General features: G+C 41.5%; 1 protein-coding gene and 1 long non-coding RNA gene across 2 annotated transcripts; one reads left to right on the forward strand and one right to left on the reverse strand.

The window, feature by feature from the left end:
• Positions 1 to 4,657: 4,657 nt before the first annotated feature.
• LOC134207276 (uncharacterized) lies at positions 4,658 to 5,649 on the reverse strand. The gene is made up of 3 exons (XR_009978363.1): positions 5,334 to 5,649; positions 4,945 to 5,268; positions 4,658 to 4,885 (listed from the first exon to the last, which is right to left on the reverse strand). It is a non-coding gene; the product is annotated as an uncharacterized LOC134207276 (long non-coding RNA).
• Positions 5,650 to 8,772: 3,123 nt separating this feature from the next.
• Positions 8,773 to 18,925, forward strand: LOC134207282 (MOB kinase activator-like 1). The gene is made up of 3 exons (XM_062683009.1): positions 8,773 to 9,113; positions 17,407 to 17,567; positions 17,625 to 18,925. Exons 1-3 carry the CDS (start codon positions 9,100 to 9,102, stop codon positions 18,095 to 18,097), a joined length of 648 nt encoding a protein of 215 aa, XP_062538993.1. The 5' UTR covers positions 8,773 to 9,099; the 3' UTR covers positions 18,098 to 18,925.
• The last annotated feature ends 524 nt before the right edge of the window (positions 18,926 to 19,449 follow it).

Raw genomic sequence — 19,449 nt, forward strand, 5'->3', positions numbered from 1 at the left:
TTGCAAAGCGACGCATAATCGTTTGCTTCATACAAGGTCGAACGTTACCATTCAGAATGATATTCCTGAAGTGACAGCAACAGAGAGCATCAATCATCATCAGGATTTGAAAACAGTGAAATACTTTCAAATTCTACCCGTAACATTAAGAAATGGAGACAACATCATCAAAACGCATGCGTTTTTAGACGCTGGGTCATCACAAACATTGCTTGATGAAGATACAGCCAATCAATTGGGTCTAGAAGGCAGACACGAAACATTGAAGCTATTATGGACACAGGATGTATCTAAAGTAACGCATACTAGAATCGTACAGCTAGATATCTATGGCATTAATCAAAAACGATATGCCCTGAAAGGTGTGAGAACCGTGAAAAATTTACGATTACCGGTTCAGTCATTGAATTTCGGAACGATGGGAAAAACTTATTATCATCTAAAGGATTTGCCAATTAGAAGTTACACCGAAGCGAAGCCTACGATTCTGATAGGGGTTAAGCATAGCCATCTTTTGGTACCGTTAGAAACTAAAATGGGCAAGGAGCACGAACCAATAGCTCTACGAACAAAACTAGGATGGGTAATGTTCGGAAATTCAGCAGCTAAAGCTGATTCGGGGTATGCAATGGTGATACATACAGAGAAACACTTTCCCACCGAAGATATTACGGCTGACAAGACGACGGAATCGATAGACTCCGAGCATAGACAGCGAATTTTACAACAAACTCTAAACAAACATGTTAAAGCTCCACTACATGGAATTTGCATTAACGACCTGAAGGAACATATTAAAGATGTTAATGCGAGATCTAAACTCATTGGAAATCTGCCATTTGAATACAATTCAGATGTCGTCGAGAAGCAACAAATAAATAATGGACGAAAGCAACTTCTTTGTCTTGATGATAACACACCAAGGCTACAATATCTGGCAATTGGTGGATCTCTTGATAACTCCAAATCATCTAGAGATCAGGGAGTCGCAACACTCATCCAAGTCGAACACAATCACGAGGCAAAATTGGAAGCGACGATCGCACCGTCGTTCCCTGTAGTCGTAAATTTGTCGGCACCCAGTTCTCAGACAGACATAGCAGAAAGTAAGCGTCTAACTAATGATAGTAATAGTAATGCACAACCTGTTCCAGTATTTAAATTCACGGTCCGAAAATCTACGAAGGATAAAAGGAGTAGTGTAAATAAAGTCTTAATGGACAAGGGTGAAATTAATGACAGCAGTAACAGTGCTAATGTTGGCAATGTTGTCACAACAAATGTACTAGATTCAATCGTTGTTCGTTTGTCTGATCCACTTTCGGACACCTCACAATCACCAACAAGAGGCATAATTGAACAAACTGATATTATAATGGTTTCAAAACCGCTAGTAACTTGTTTGAATCACCAAGCTATTCAAATCGAAGATAAATCACCCCTAAGCTACTGTCAGAATGTAATAAAAAATAACGAATTTACGAGGAAACGCACTAAAACTGCTGGGCCAGATCTTGGATCATTAATAGGAGTGTTTATAGCTGCCGCAGCATTACTTTCGCTAACGAATGCGTTGACTATTAAACCTCTAGAGAGTGATGGATTAATATTCGACCACAGAGGAACATGCTTTGTAAAAAGAGGAATATGGAAAACGAAGATGATTACGAATTTGTATCCGGCTGAAGATATATCACTCCTCAACGGTATCCATCAAAATCTAAGCAAGGTCCTGAATTCCATGAATGGGCTTATAAAGGACTACGCTATAAACCAAACAATCCAAGCGATTGAACGACATGGCGACGAAACCGCACAAGATATTCTGCGATTTGTCAGAACCAAAAGAAGCAAGGGAATTTTTGGATACCTGAAAGATTTTATATTTGGCAGTGACGATGTTGAAGATGACATAGCTGCAATGCGAGTTCATGACGATCGATTATTTCATCAAGTATCAGAAACATTAGCGAAGATCAATGGAAAATCTGCTTATATGGGTGAACAATTCAACAACAGAATTACGCATTTACATCAAGACGTAGATCGCTTACGTAATGAAGCTCAGCATGAATTAATTGAGACTAAAACGTTGGAAACAATATTATTGGCTCGCGAAATGATAGATGAAGTTGGTGCTAAGTACAGACGATTGCGAAATAACCCAGTGTCAGATGAAGTATTGCAACAGTTGAAGCAAAATATAACGTCTCAACTTCCCAACGGATATTGCATCATGGACAACGAATTGACCAATGAATTCAAATTTACTATGATTAAGAATTCCCTAACAATCATAGTTGAAACGCTAATTGTTAGTAAAGAATCATTTGAGCTGTTCAACGTTTACGCCATTCCCAACCACTCCAACCACTCCCAGATAATAGTTAACAATCCCAGCATCGCAATAAATCATCAAAAGGAGTACTTCTACCCTAAAGATTATGAAGTAGTAAATCTAAACACAACTCATTCATTGGCTGCGAATGCGGAAATCAGGAGAAATCACGATTGCGTATCAGCATCAATAATGCACGAAACAACTACAGTTGGATGCAAGACTATTACACTTAACGTTCCATTCTCCAACATAATTCAACTATCGGAAGCAAACAAGGTGCTTTTCTTCAAAAGTGATGCTGAGAAGGTGATAATACACTGTGATTCTGCCGTTAGTTCAGTACCATATAACGCCGGAATCATTATGATGGAACCAGACTGCAGAGTGGAAAGCAGATATAATACCGTTTATGGAAGCATAGCTGGAGAAAGCAGCAACTCTATCACATTTTTTAAACCCAGATCTCAACTGAACTACAATATCATGGATTCCAATATCACGCAGGGGAACGACACATCGTCTGAGGAGTCAACAGGAAATCCCTATAAAAATGATTTGATTACAGTAATAAGTAGTCAGGAAGTGGTTTATAAACATTCAACAACTATAGTTCCTATCTTATTACTCGTTATAATTGCATTCATAGTAGGAATATATGTTTATTGCAAGTTTTTTAAGAACAGAACCACTCAAAATGAAGAATATAATCAAGTAGAAATGCGGACTGTTCAGCAAGCACATTCAAATTTACTACCACTTCCTACGATTAGGTACAGAGAAGATCCAACATTAGAAGAAGCAATGTAAATAATTATAATTTGATATCAATTTGGCATCTTGAGACACCATCTTTTCATTTGTTCTTATAACTCTTACTAATTTACGGAGCCCGGTAACATAATTTGACCCTATGTTTGTTGTAGTAACTCTAGTGAATTACGGAGCCCGGAATGGTGCGGCTCAAAATTATGTTAGGGCAATAAATCTTACGATTTGGTTCGAAAACCCAAATCCATTAGACAATAACATCGACGGCGGGCAAGATATGGTTCCGTCAATAAATATAGAGTAATTTGCCAAAACTAGACTCAAGAACGAATGCAATCATTAGCATAATATTTACCCGTCGCAACGATGCGAGAAGAAGGAAAGGAGTAACTAAAATATCTTTTGTGCAACTGCATTCGTTTCATCGGCACGACCATCATGGTTTATTATCAGTTTTCGTTTTGTTCCTCGTCCACTACGCCGTTACGAATATTTGGGCAAAGTAAACAAGGACGAATACAGATTAGGACGATGTTTACCACTGGCCGCAAGTGAAGCCAATCATTGCTGCCTGCAACAGGATTTTGGTTGCTATCCGTTGCTGATCGTTGATTTGTTTATTTGCTACCCAGGAGATGTCGTTGCGATAAGAAATGTTTTGTGTTGGTGTTGGTAGGAACCGAAATAGGTCGTTTCAGGATAATGATTTATGTTAGTTGTAAGCTGGGACGGGACTTGCAAAGAGGAAAAAATGTAACTTCATCTGCAACCAGCAAGCGCTGTCACGAATTGTCAGATGCAACCAGCACCTTTTTGTGTGAAAGTATTGGTATCCCTCAAAAAGTATTCCGAATGATTTTGTTTTACGAGTACTTTTTCACTTTGAAAAGTATTCTAGAATAGCCGGACAGCTTAATATTGCACAGTTATGAATACGTGTTTTATTCCCGATAGGAAAATCTCTTTAAAAATAAGATTAAAAAATCCGTAAATTGCAAACACCTTTATTGCGCTCAGAAGATTCTACCCGGGATTTAGGTGAAACACTCAAGGAAACAGTTGAGAATCGATGATCAACTGTGATGAAAAGAAGAACAAGTGTCAAAACAAGGAAAAAGAAGCCGTCTTTGCAGGTCTCGTCTCAGGTTGTAAGATGTTTTGTATATATACCATCTAAGACCAAATACATTATGCCACTATTCAACTTGCGTTGGTCTCGTTACCTTCATCCGAACTCACGCTTTGGAAAGTACACACAAAAAAAAATCGTTGGTAAAACTAAGAAAACGTTGGTAAAATTAAGAAAATTAGTTAGTGATTTTCAGTAGAAAGTATAGGATTGTTAAATCTACAATTGAAAAAATGTCACTCGCCAAGAATTTTGACAAGAGCTAACTTTTCAAAATAACATTTTCCTCTCAAATCGACATGACATTTTTCAATAGAATCAACTAATTATACTTTCAAAATAACAAGTTGTTTTCATTCTTAATTCCACATGTACATTTTCAATTCAAATTTGTCAAAAATAAAAATATCCCAATTTGATTATTATTTTGTTTTCATTTTATTTTCTACTTGTATTTATTTTTAATGCGTTCGATGAATCTGAACAAGCTGGCACGTATCGCTCTATATCTTCCCGCTGTGTTGATGTTCTTGAGTAGTTTTTCCGATTGTCGCAGCAATACAACAAGAGTGTGCCTTCGATATTGGAAGGCATTCTCCCGACTCCAGAAGGCACCACCGGTGCGAAACAATTCAGCGATGTTGTTTCTGTTAAGGAAAAGATAGTACTAAAGCTCGCTGTATATTAATATTCGAAATTTTATTACCTACGGTATCGATTGAACACGTAAAAGACGTCCAACGCACTTAATTCGACCCAACGATCCTTCTCTGGATTATTAATTTGACTGATAATGACAGTGAGCGGACAGGTTAGCACTTTGAGCAAGTTTTGCAGTTGACGCTAGCAATCGACAATCGGTGCATCTGCTTCGTCCAAGCAGAGGCAGCTTCTTCGGTATTTTGACCTGCTGACTACTGTACTACAAACTCCCATATGTCAATCCATCTCAGGAAAAACTTTCTCCAGACTCATGCTTCTTATGAATTTTCTGTCCATGGTCAGCAGAATGGCACCTTTATGCTGTTTTCTGAAAGAAAGTATAGGTCCCCATTGAAATTCAATGAAAAATCTCAACAACAAATAAAAACTTACTTGTCCTCTAGCACAAACTTTTGAAATAAGAATATGATTGCAGTTTTTATTTTCAGTTTTGACAGATCGTTACGTGCTGCCAGTTGAATTATTTTTCGTTGTCAATGTTGCCAGAAACACGATGTATAAAAGTTATTTCGAATATTTTACAAGTGTTGTTATGAGTGCTCTCACTGTTAAAATAACAATTTCAACCTGAGAAAAAAACTGTCAAATCACGCATTTTACATTTGAATTAAATATTTTAGCACTCAAAAATACCAAATTTTCTCAACTTTTAAAATAAGATATAGAAAATGTTAAAAACACAACTTTTTTTCGCTCTGTGTAGTTGCTACCACAGGGTAAAAAAGCCTTCCACACTGAGAAGGAACTAGTTACCCCCTGGGTGGTGCGAATAGAATCGATTTGGTTGTCAAACTGAAGCCAAACTTTTCTATTGTGCCGGAGCCAAACATTGAAGATTGTGGTTGTGTTCGTTTCTGATCTTATATTGAGAAGTATTGATATTATTTGTGGAAAAAATAAAAATAAACTTTGTTTGAGTTTTGTATTTTTTGTAACAAATATTTCCACATTATATTTCGAGTGGAAAATTAATAGGAATGCTAATAAAAAGCACTTGTGTCGAATTTTCACGAGATTCAGCAGCTGATTGGAGCAGGAATGTATGTAAACAATCGTAAAGTCATGTAGAGTCTAGAGCATTTGTGCGCTCTCATGCAGCATGGAAAGAGAAATTCGAAGAGCGGGAAATGTTTGACAGTCAAGTAACTGCAATATAATTTTGTTTATGGTAGTGATTTCAAAATATCCCGCTACTCGCTTGAGTGCAGAAAAACGGCTCTATCCGCAGCACCCAGGTTACCCCTAAGTTCTGCTACTACCAAACATCAATTGTTGGTCGGCGCACCACCACCTATAGTTGACATTTCATTTGATTTTTATGTTCCGTTTCGGGACGTTCTTCTTCCCTATTATGGACCCCCCAAAATATTCATATAATGGACACTCTTGTATTTATTTTTTAACAAATTGTAAAAAATCATCTAAATTTACTTTCCATAGCATTTCCAATGCATGTAATCAAATCATAGGACTGTAAGGTAGGTTTTCCCGATGGAATTTCATAGCAAAAAGTTTAGATTGTGCTGTAATAATGCAAAAATAGCTGAAGGGTCCACTATTGGTTGGGGGACCACTATTGGGCACTTTACCCTACATTCAGTGTCTTAGATGAAAATAGCATGAGTTGGCTTGCCTTTCAAGAGATTAGAAATGCTTAGAAACGGATATTTAAGGATATTTCCGTGTGGCATATTGTCAAGATGCTGTCAGAATGACAATCAAAAAGGAAATAATAATGACGAATGTCAAACAGGAAATAATATCGATAATAAGGCATTTTATGAGACAGATCGAAACAGCTGTTTTTCTCGTGTTTATCTACTTTGACAATTAGTGGGAGCCCGTTTGTTTGGTAATTTCGAGCATTACATTCCGATGAGTCCCATCATCAATTCTACCTATTTTACTTTTCGGCTACCAGGGCGTTAAAACAAAGTTCTTCATATGATTCTTAAAACGTGTCGTTAGATTTTTCATACCATTGCGTTCTAAACATAACAAGCTGAAGAAAACACGAATGTAAAGTAAAACGTTTCAATCATTATTTTGTGTTCGGACCTAACGGAATGTTCACGCACAATCATTCCAAAACAAAACAATAAAAGTAAATAATCGGGCCACCGCGAAACGTCTCATAAAATACCTTATATCCTTTATTTCATTTTGTTATTATTCTATATAATCACGTTCAAAGATTTTGTGCCAAACAAGTTTAATGCATCATCGGTACCAAGATCGGCATCGATGTCCTTGCGTGTGATCCTAGATCTGATGATTCTTATGATATACAGATGCTTCCCACAGTACTCTGTTTTTTTTTATCTTGCTCTTCCGGTCAAGGTTCCGATCCCTGTGCCGTTTCTACCATTCGACCAATGGCTAAGAATCGCCTCAAGAAACAACGTTTATTCGCATATAGCTGTGTAAAACAATTTAAATGCATCATCCGCACTGATGTTCCCGCAGATCTGGGGCTTGCTCAAGAAATTCATCATGTCGTGAACTTAGCCAAACGGCAAAGCAACCGGAACTAGAACGAAATTGTTTGTGTCCTCCTCGGGTGCGCATGTTCCGATTCCTTGGGTTCACGGAAGATTCTTGTTTGTTTTTGTGTATCTCTTTTGTATCATTTCATCACATCATTTTGTCTTGTCAAATGAAAAGGCCTTTTTCCAAACTTGACAGAAATTTGGAAAGAATATAAACGATTAGAAACAGATATTGTCGGCGTAGCACCAACTTAGAATTCGGAAGTCCGGACTTCCGAACCGAACTTTCTTCCGAAGTTTTATCTGTCAAACTAATAGATGCGTTGTTTAGCGCATCTTTAGGGGAATCCAGCGCACTACTTCCGAAGTTGGGAAAATTGCCTGTATCTGGAGAAAAATTCAACTTCGGTATAAAAAGCGGTATAAATTTATTCCGGATACACAATATTGAAGAATAAACGATGATAGTGCACGCTAAGACGAATTTGATTGGATATTTGAAAAAATGTTTAGTTTGATCAATTTTTTGATGACTTTTTTTATAAAAGCGGAAGTGTCGTGCCCCTTGCCCCCACCCTCCCCCTTGTAACACTTTTTGTATGGAAGGTTTAATTTGTTTGTATGGATCGTAACGCTTGGCTTGACCCCCTCCCTCCTCCTTCAACGTTACGTAATTTGTTAAAGGCCCCAAGGAATATAAACGATTAGAAACAGCTATTGAAGAATAAACGATGATAGTGCACGCTTAGATGAATTTGATAGGATATCCAGTTTTCCGCGAGCGGTAATGGCCGCCAGCTTGCCTGCGGGTCAGTCTCTGATTTGACGTTTCTGGAGGTCAACTGCACCCACCGCTCCGAGCATTTTGACCAATGTTGCATATAAGAAGGTGCTGATTCAGTAAATTCAAGCCTTCTTATATACCACCTTGATCAAAATGCTCGAATAGTGGGTGCAGTTGACCTCCAGAAACGTCAAATCAGAGACTAACCCGCAGACAAGCTGGCGGCCATTACCGTTCGCGGAAAACTGGATATGAAAAATTGTTTAGTTTGATAAATTTGTGTCGTGAGCGGAAGTGTCGTGCCCCTTGGACTTTACTGCCCTTGTTGAGTGGTTTTGCTCTTCATTTTATGACAACAACGGGAAGAAGAAGGGAGATGCAAGAGAAAAAAAGTACCTAAAATTAGTTATTTTTTTCTAACCGTGTACCCCGCGCAGAAGATCTGTCAAAGGTTGACAAAAAATCAGCTGTTCCCAGAAAGTCTCATAAAAAGGCCTATTCCACTCCGCCACTCTATAGAAAGTTCAGTATCTACGTTGAAATCTCAGACAGAGCAGAGCAGATAAAGATAAAGCAAACAGAAAACTAAAAAATCTCACATTTTACTCGGTGTGCAGTGATTATTTTTGATTTTCCGATCCAATTTTATATTAAAAAGCTATTGTTTGTAATCTATTTGTTACATTTATTTGTTATAGTCTGTTAAGTGTATTACCTATTCCGTCGTGTCGAAATAGGCGCCGGTAAAGTGAAAATTTTCGACGAAAATTTCTTCATCCATCATCGGATTCAACAAAAGTTACTTCGAGAAAGTGAGAAGAAAAGGTTTTGGCTTATCGCGATTTACCATTAAGTGAAATACGAAATGAGTTTTTTGTTGTAAGTATATTTTTGTAATGTTAGATCAGGATGGGAGCCGGTTATTGTATTAGATGGGTTAATGATTTTATTACGCAGGAATAGTTTTGTCTACTGAAAAACTGCTCTAGGTTTAAGAAACTGGATCAATTATTTGGGGCAACCCAAATAAGGTCAGTTTCAAATTTTACCAAAAATACAGATCCGGTTGTCAAATTGGTTATCTACCTACATAATTTGATCAATGTGATACATAATTATTTCAAAACCTTGAATTAACAGTTTTTACTAAAGTTGTTACATATATTGAGAGAACCTGCTAGTACAAAACGTAGCACTAGCATACGGGATTGTATTATAATATCTAGATATATCATTGGTATAAAGTGTATTCACTTGATGGCAATGCTTTTATTGTCTTGAAAAACATCTATATATAATTAAATGTACGATACCCTGTCGGTTGGGGTAGCAGGGACTTTGTCCAAGGGCTGACGATTCCACCCCTGGGCAACTGCGAGTAGTGAGTACTGTTGAACTTTTATAAAAAGCTGCATGTAACGCAAAGCAGGCTCCGCCAAAGCAACCGTGTAGCGCTCAAAGCGCACAAGCCCAAGTCCTGGTGCTAGGTGGGACACTTAACAGACCTGACACGGCGGCCCTCCGACGATATAGGAGGTTTTCGCAGGCCCAATAAGCTGCATGTAAAACTAATAATTACGAATGATATAAGAGATAATATGACTCGATACTGCCAGCAACGACCTATGTAACGAATAAAGTATCACGATTGTTGTTCAAGTGGGGGATGTAATGCCAATAAGAAGAAGAAGAAGAAGGTTCTCGGAAGCGATCCAACGGGCACAAGAAGACGAGGTGCGCTGCGCTACACTGATACTTGATACTTGATGGGCTACACGCTACAGCTCTTCGACGAACCTACGCCGAATGGAGTATCCTTCTCCACTGGACTCGATCCTGGGCCAATCGCTTCCAGTCGCCCTGAACATTAAGCGCCCTCAGGTCCTCTTCAACCGCAAAAAGCCATCGTGTACGCGGCCTTCCACGAAGCCTGCGGCCTCTTCCGGGTTCTCTACTAAATATTATCTTTGCTTGACGTTCTTCCGGCATACGAACAACGTGACCAGCCCACCGTAGTCTGCCGTGTTGTATAAGCTTAATAATATCCAGCCCTAAAAAACCTGGTACAATTCGTGATTCATGCGACGCCGCCAGATACCGTTCTCCTGTTTACCGCCGAGTATTGTCCGCAGCACCTTACGCTCAAACACTCCGAGAGCTCTCCGATCAGCCTCCTTTAACGTCCATGTCTCATGGCCGTATAAAGCCACCGGAAGAATCAGAGTAGTATACAGCGCGAGTTTTGTTTTCGTTTGCAGACTACGGGACTTAAGCTGGTTACGAAGTCCGTAATAAGCCCTATTTGCAGCTGCAATACGCCTTTTCACCTTGCGGGTAACATCATTATCGCACGTCACTAATGTTCCAAGATACACAAATTCTTCTACCACTTCAAATTTTTCACCATCCAGCACTATTTCGCTACCACCACCACTAATGAACCCACGTTGATTGCCAGCGACCATGTACTTCGTTTTGCTGGTATTGATCGTGAGTCCAATCTTTGCTGTCTCCCTCTTAAAAGGCGCAAAAGCCTCTTCCACGGCACGGCGATCAATTCCGATAATATCGATATCGTCCGCAAATCCCAGGAGCATATGCGATTTTGTGATAATGGACCGCTTCTTTGCACGCCAGCTCTCCTAATCGCTCCCTCGAGCGCTATATTGAACAGTAGGTTCGAGAGTGCATCACCCTGCTTTAATCCATCTAAGGTAACAAATGACGTCGATATTTTATCCGCAACCCTTACACTTGATTTCGATCCGTCCAACGTTATACGAATCAGCCGTATCAGTTTCGCCGGAAAACCATGTTCAAGCATAATTTGCCATAATTCATTCCGTTTCACTGAATCGTACGCCGCCTTGAAATCAATAAACAGATGATGTGTCTGCAAGTTGTACTCCCGGAATTTATCAAGGATTTGTCTCAGGGTAAACATTTGATCCATCGTTGATCGGCCCTCACGAAAACCTGCCTGGTATTCGCCGACGAAGGACTCAATCTGTTGAACAGAATACGGGACATAATTTTGTACGCCGAATTAAGGAGGGTTATTCCTCGGTAATTGGCGCACTCCAGTCTGTGCCCTTTCTTAAAGAGAGGGCAAATGAGGCCGTCCAACCAGCTAGCAGGCATTTCCTCGTCTTCCCATATTTTCGACATAATATGGTGCAGAACTTCATAAAGCTGCTCACTGCCATGTTTGAGAAGTTCAGCCGGGAGCTGGTCCTTCCCCGCAGCCTTATTGTTTTTCAGCTCTTTGACAGCTTTTTTAACCTCATCTAGTGTAGGTGACTCCACAGCTTGTCCATCGTCGCTAATATTTATTCTGTTCACCGATGCACCGTCACTTCCTCCATTCAACAAAGTCTCGAAGTGTTGCTTCCACCTGGCAGCCACTTCAGTTTTATCTGTCAGCAAATTCCCTTGTTGGTTGTTGCACATGACGGGAGATGGCGCTGTCTTTCTCCGCACGCCATTGACAGACTCATAAAACCTCCGCATATCGTTCTGCTCCATTTTTTCCTGCGCCTCACTAATAACTTGTTCTTCGTACTCTTTTTTCTTCCTGCGGTGGGTTCGTTTTTCGGCTGCTCTTGCTTTTTTGTACCGATCTCTATTCGATCGGGTACCTGACACCAACATCCGGCTTCTGGCAACGTTCTTCTCGTCTGTCACTCTTTGACACTCCACATCGAACCAACCCGTCCTGGGTCGCCTCTGTGCAGTGCCTACCACTTCTCGTGCTGTTGTGCTCACCGCTCCATGGATCGACTCCCATAGATCGTTGATGTTGTCGCTAACGTTGATTGCACTTATCCGTTCGTCGAGCTTCTGGCGATACTCAGCCGATACTCCTTCCGCCGACAATCGCTGGATATTGTAACGCATCGTTCGCTGTGATCTTTCGTTCGATACAGTTGACAACCGTGATCGAATTTTACTGACAACGAGGTAGTGATCAGAGTCAATGTTCGGACCTCTGAATGTCCGCACATCGATAACATCCGAGAAATGGCGCCCATCCACCAGAACATGGTCTATCTGGTTGCAAGTTTCACCATTTGGGTGTCTCCAGGTGTGCTTTCGGATGTTCTTTCGTGCAAAGTAGGTGCTACTGATGGCCATCCCTCTGGCAGCAGCAAAATTTACCAGCCGTAGGCCGTTGTCATTGGTAGCGGAGTGAAGGCTCTCCCTACCGATTATGGGACGGAAAAAGTCCTCTCTACCGACCTGAGCGTTAGCGTCTCCAACAAATAACAATTTTCACGTCATGCTTTGGGCACTCTCCATAGGCTTTATCAAGACATTCATAAAACGTGTCCTTCGCGTCGTCGGATTTATCGTTTGTCGGTGCGTAAACGTTGATTAGGCTGTAATTGAAGAATTTGCCCCGTATCCTCAACACACAGATTCGTTCGCTAATGGGTTTCCACCGCATCACTCGCTTCATCTGCTTGCCCATCACTACGAAACCAACTCCATGCTCTGCTTTTCCACCGCCGCTGTGATAGATGTTATACTTGAATGCAGTATTGGTCGTGGGGTCCACAACTCGGAATTCACGTTCTCCGGATCTAGGCCATCGGACTTCTTGAATAGCAGCCACGTTCACTCCATCCTTCTGCAGTTCACGAGCCAGAAGGCTCACTCGTCCAGGTTCATTTAGGGTCCTGACATTCCAGGTACCGAGTTTCCAATCATAGTCCTTATTTCGTTGCCGGGTCCGTTGCCAAAAATAACGTTCTCTTTTTCTTCTTCCATTTTTCGTGGTATTGGAGAAACTTCAGTAAGCTACCTTACCGGGGTCACGTTACCTACATCGCGATGATGGGGCTGCCCCCTTAGGTATAGCTGACGCGATACAGCATTTCGTTAATCAGCCGCTGGGTACCAGGCAGACGCTGTTTGAGCCGCACCTCCTGGTGAACAGACGCTCGAGGCGTACCTTCTCACTCTAGCTGATGTCAGAAGGACAACAGTGCCCAGGCTGCACTACCAGCTAAGTACACAACCCTTAGCTGGCGGTCTTTTGTCATCGGACGACCCGTGGAAGCGTGAGATAGGGACTTGTGGGGACCAGAGCTCTGTTGGGCGCTTCTTCCTTGATGTCAACCCACCATTTTGCAGCCCACTGAATCTAGGTGAAATCAGTTGAAACCCAAGTAATCAAGTTCCTTTAACAATTTTCGCTTAATCAGTTCAGTCAAGCTGATTAAGCAAAAAAAACGTACTTTAAAAGGATTTTTAGATTACTTGGGGTATCGCATTTAATATTAAATTAAATTACATTAAGTAGTTGAGTCATGCTAATCCAGATTAATGACGTAGTCAAGGAAAATTATCGCACTTTGGACTTGTGCTTGTACACACACCACTTGGTTCCCTTGTTCTTTTATTAAAAACATTTTCCATTTCCCTTCGCTGATAGCTGCTTTCAAAAACTTTAAAATATTCATTACCAACGCACATCTCTCTTCCGTTTTCTTCAACTTTTCGAAAGTTGACCACTGCAGTATCGCGGACCTGTTCACTAGCATTAACTGATTGACCGTTCTGGATTCTAACAACGTTGAAAGCTCTCGCATATCTTGGCATATGTTATTGACCGGCACGTATCAAAGAGATCGCAGAAAGGATTGCACTCCCATGATTCTCGACCGAACTATAAAACTGAAGTCCTGAAAAAACTGAATAGAGCATCTTCAAAAAAAATTCAAATCGATCGAAGCTGATAAACCATTATGTGATGCCTTATCATGAGTACCAAGGAGAGTTTGAGCACAAATTCAAATCTAAATCAAGGCATCCAGGCTTCCATCACCAATGGAGTTGAATAGAGAAATCGCTTCAACCACTCAGGAACTTTGTCGCCTCTATTTCATGTCTCTATTGCAGTAATGAAGATTTCCCCAAGCTACCAGTTGTTGGATGTAATCAACATGATCATGAGAGCGGAGAATCGCAAAGGAGTTGAAAAACCGTTACACTAATGTTGCACTAAAAGGGTAGGCTACTGCTTTCGTAATGTAAGCAATTTCTTAATTAGGATCAGCACGGATTTACCGTCGTTCGATTTACTTCCGCTAATATACTGTACCTTACGTCTTACGTCTGACAGAATAGGCTCAGACGGATGTTATTTATACAAACCCATCTACAGTCTTCGATAAGATGAACCACTCATTAGCTATTGAAAAACTGGATCGATTCATCGTCTTTTAGGACATCATCTGACGGTATCTATAAAGGGAAAACACCTCTTAAAAATCCATAAACTATCCAGTATACCACAATGGAGTCATCTATGACTACTGATCTTCTTGATCTACTTAAATGATGTTCATTTTCATTTATTTAGTTAACATCTAAACAGATAACACTGAATCAACAATTTGACGCCACAATGCACGGTTCGAGGCCGCATCTCTCCATCCTCGGATACGCCCCACGCTCGCCAAGTCGTTCTGCACCTGGTCTGCCCATCTCGCTCGCTGCGCTCCACGCCGTCTCGTACCTGCCGGATCGGAAGCGAACACCATCTTTGCAGGGTTGCTGTCCGGCATTCTTGCAACATGTCCTGCCCATCGTACCCTTCCGGCTTTAGCTACCTTCTGGATACTGGGTTCGCCGTAGAGTTGGGCGAGCTCATGGTTCATTCTTCGCCGCCACACACCGTCTTCTTGCACACCGCCAAAGATGGTCCTAAGCACCCGTCTCTCGAATACTCCGAGTGCTTGCAAGTCCTCCTCGAGCATTGTCCATGTTTCATGTCCGTAGAGGACTACCGGTCTTATTAACGTCTTGTACATGACACATTTGGTGCGTTGGCGAATCTTTTTCGACCGCAGTTTCTTCTGGAGCCCGTAGTAGGCCCGACTTCCACAGATGATGCGCCTTCGTATTTCACGACTAACGTTGTTGTCAGCCGTTAGCAAGGATCCGAGGTAGACGAATTCCTCGACCACCTCGAAGGTATCCCCGTCTATCGTAACACTGCTTCCCAGGCGGGCCCTGTCGCGCTCGGTTCCGCCTACAAGCATGTACTTTGTCTTTGACGCATTCACCACCAGTCCAACTTTTGTTGCTTCACGTTTCAGGCGGGTGTACAGTTCTGCCACCTTTGCAAATGTTTGGCCGACAATGTCCATGTCATCCGCGAAACAAATAAATTGACTGGATCTGTTGAAAATCGTACCTCGGCTGTTACACCCGGCTCTCCGCATGACACCTTCTAGCGCAATGTTGAACAACAGGCACGAAAGTCCATCACCTTGTCTTAGTCCCCGGCGCGATTCGAACGAACTGGAGTGTTCGCCCGAAATCTTCACACAGTTTTGCACACCATCCACCGTTGCTTTGATCAGTCTGGTAAGCTTCCCAGGGAAGCTGTTCTCGTCCATAATTTTCCATAGCTCTACGCGGTCTATACTGTCGTATGACGCCTTGAAATCAACGAACATATGGTGCGTTGGGACCTGGTATTCACGGCATTTTTGAAGGATTTGCCGTACAGTAAAGATCTGGTCCGTTGTCGAGCGGCCGTCAATGAAGCCGGCTTGATAACTTCCCACGAACTCGTTCACTAATGGTGACAGACGACGGAAGATGATCTGGGATATCACTTTGTACGCGGCATTAAGGATGGTAATCGCTCGAAAGTTCTCACACTCCAGTTTGTCGCCTTTCTTGTAGATGGGGCATATAAGCCCTTCCTTCCACTCCTCCGGTAGCTGTTCGGTTTCCCAGATTCTGACTATCAGTTTGTGCAGGCAAGTGGCCAGCTTTTCCGGGCCCATCTTGATGAGCTCAGCTCCAATACCATCCTTACCAGCTGCTTTATTGGTCTTTAGCTGTTGAATGACATCCTTAACTTCCCTCAAGGTGGGGGCTGGTTGGCTTCCATCGTCCGCTGAACTGACGTAGTCATCTCCTCCGCTGCCTTGACTTTCACTGCCTGTACTCTCAGCGCCATTCAGATGTTCCTCGTAGTGCTGCTTCCACCTTTCGATCACCACACGTTCGTCTGTCAAGATGCTCCCATCCTTATCCCGGCACATTTCGGCTCGCGGCAGAACTGATAGAACTTGCGTGTATCTTGAGAACGGCACAGCTGTTCCATCTCCTCGCACTCCACTTCTTCCAGGCGGCGTTTCTTCTCCTGAAAAAGGCGGGTCTGCTGTCTCCGCTTCCGTCTATAACGTTCCACGTTCTGCCGGGTACCTTGCTGCAGCGCGACCGCCCGCGCTGCGTCCTTCTCCTCCAGAATCTGTCTGCACTCTTCGTCGAACCAATCGTTCCGTCGACTTCGACCCATATACCCGACGTTGTTCTCCGCTGCGTCGTTAATGGCTGCTTTGACTGTACTCCAGCAGTCCTCAAGAGGGGCCCCATCGAGCTCACCCTCTTCCGGCAACGCTGCCTCGAGATGCTGCGCGTATGCAGTGGCGACATCCGGTTGCTTCAGTCGCTCTAGGTCGTACCGCGGCGGTCGTCGGTACCGAACATTGTTGATGACGGATAGTTTTGGGCGCAGTTTAACCATTAAACGCTTATAACTTAACCACTTAAATGATGTACACATGGTTATCAAGAGCCCTCGGTTGTCTTACGCAGATGAACTTTTTTGTAAATATATTGCATCGCCGATTTTCAGCTTGGTGCTCTCTACACCGAATTGCAGTAAATTCGACCAAGTGTTCTATCATAAGGTTTTCTCGAAAAAAAAAACAACCCATCGTTTTGAACTACAGCTTTCTCGACAAAGAAATAGAACGAATGAGCCATGTTCAGGACCTATGTGTCACCCTCGAAGCAAAAGAACTGTCGGTCACTGGTGCGAGACCGGGGAATTGGACGTTTCCAAACAACAAGACCTTAACTTGTAACAGATAGTGTTTCGGCAAATATTGCCGTCAGGCTATTGCGTTCCGGGTTAGGCATGTGCCGGGAATTAGACCCTGCTGGGAATACCATCAGTATGATGCGAAAATCATATCCGACATATGTGCCAAATGACAATATTTAGATTTGCATTTTTTTTGTGTTAGAAAGTTCGACGAGTAGTCTTCGTTAACACTAAATTTGTAAAATGACGTATGCCTCACAATGTCAGTATACGGCAATATTTCTATAACCGGTAATTATTCTAAATTTGTTATTACAGCCGATCCAGTAAAACCTTTAAGCCTAAAAAGAACATACCGGAAGGTACCCATCAGTATGATCTCATGAAACATGCAGCTGCTACGCTTGGATCTGGTAATCTTCGAAATGCTGTGCAGCTTCCCGATGGGGAAGATCTCAACGAATGGGTTGCAGTAAACAGTAAGTGCTTTCATAGCTAACCGTTGATTATTTTCTACATGCATTATTCTTTTGTAGCTGTGGATTTTTTTAATCAAATAAACATGCTGTATGGCACAATAACGGAGTTTTGCACCGAGGATTCCTGCAGCATCATGTCAGCCGGTCCCAAGTACGAGTACCATTGGGCGGATGGTCAAACGGTCAAGAAACCTATCAAATGCAGTGCCCCCAAGTACATTGATTACCTCATGACCTGGGTACAAGATCAGTTGGATGACGAGACGCTGTTCCCATCAAAAATTGGAGTTCCTTTCCCGAAAAACTTTATCCAGATAGCGAAAACCATACTCAAGCGACTGTTTCGAGTATACGCCCACATATATCATCAACATTTCTCCGAAGTCGTCAGGCTAAGCGAGGAAGCACATCTGAACACCTCATTCAAACACTTTATATATTTTGTCCAGGAGTTCAATTTAATTGACCGACGAGAATTGGCCCCTTTGCAGGATCTGATTGACAAACTTATTACTAAAGATGGTCGATAAATTGCCAGAAGGAAGCGGAAACTGAAGCAAGCGAAAAACATGAACAACTAAACCGTATTTCAATAGTAATAACAAGCAAAAGCATTACTCGAATGTTGTGATTCTTATGATCACCAACAGCACTCTCCCTGCCTTCATACCAATTCTTGTTTATCATTTACATAGCAATTCCCAAGCGTTCCGCGTTTTGTTCATGTACCGTTCTCTAAAAACCTCGTCCACTATTTCAATTTTATTTTAGTTATTTAATGTGTTATTTTTAAACTACGCAAACTGTAGAATAAATGTTATTTTTGTGAATAAAAACAAGGGAAACAAGAACTCATCCATAATTAATATATTTGTATATATTCATTTTGGAATCAAACTCAAAATCTGGCGATTCATTTTGAAATGTAAGCACATACGCCCTTAGGCACAATACATCTTACTAAGTTATTTTATTTCATCATGTTTACTTTTTGTGTCGCAGTAATCTCAACTTATCAATTATTGCGATTGCTACGTTCAAAGCCGAAGAAAACGAAAACGAACGCAATCATATGATCGTATTTCCTATAGGGACAGGTAAACTGTTTTATGGCTTATTGAAGTTTCCATTGGCGAATAGCTTTTATGTTCAAGCAGTCTCCTTTATTGCTTGCGAGACCTACCAGTTATTCTAAATGCTTCTTGTAATGGCTGAGATGAGATCAGAGGCATTATTAAAACTGATAAGAGCTGCATAATATCTATATACAACAATAATGTGTAATGGTCAAATTGCGTAATTTGATATACGACGACTGATAAAATATGAAATGGAAATATAAATTTGTATGAAATAAACTGATTTCCTTTCAATTATTTGAAAGAAAATACCATCACTTCCATGTTACAGTACCTTGCCAGTACCAGTACAGTTCAGACATGTGTTGCTTCACTGGTACTGACTCCTGGCAAACTTTCAAAGTCGAGTATCCACCGCGAGGAGCTCTCATGATCTTCGTTAACGGAGGACGCGTTAGACCGTTAGATTATCTACTTGACTGCCTTATTTCGGCCAAATGTGTACTTTTAAAGAAGGATTCGTAAATTTTGCTTTATTCCGGGCAAATACATATTTCTACAAATGGAATCAGATATTCATATGCCAATACAGGGGGGTCCCGTAGCGTAGTTGGCTACAGCCTTATAAGCGGACTGTCATGGGTTCGATTCCCAGACCCAACACTAAGCCCTTGTCAGTCGCTGGAGGTGCAGCCCAAAATGTTAGCTATTGAAAAAAAAGTTAGAACGCTTTTTATACCGAAATTGGATTTTTCACCAGATACAGACAACTTTCCCAACTTCGAAAGTAGTGCCTGGATTCG

This window comes from Armigeres subalbatus, chromosome 1 (genome assembly GCF_024139115.2).
Source record: "Armigeres subalbatus isolate Guangzhou_Male chromosome 1, GZ_Asu_2, whole genome shotgun sequence".
NCBI lineage: Eukaryota > Metazoa > Arthropoda > Insecta > Diptera > Culicidae > Armigeres > Armigeres subalbatus.

Coding starts and splice junctions, on each gene's coding strand:
- LOC134207282 (XM_062683009.1), top strand. Junction 17,568..17,624: donor CGAATGGGTTGCAGTAAACA/GTAAGTGCTTTC, acceptor ATTCTTTTGTAG/CTGTGGATTTTTTTAATCAA.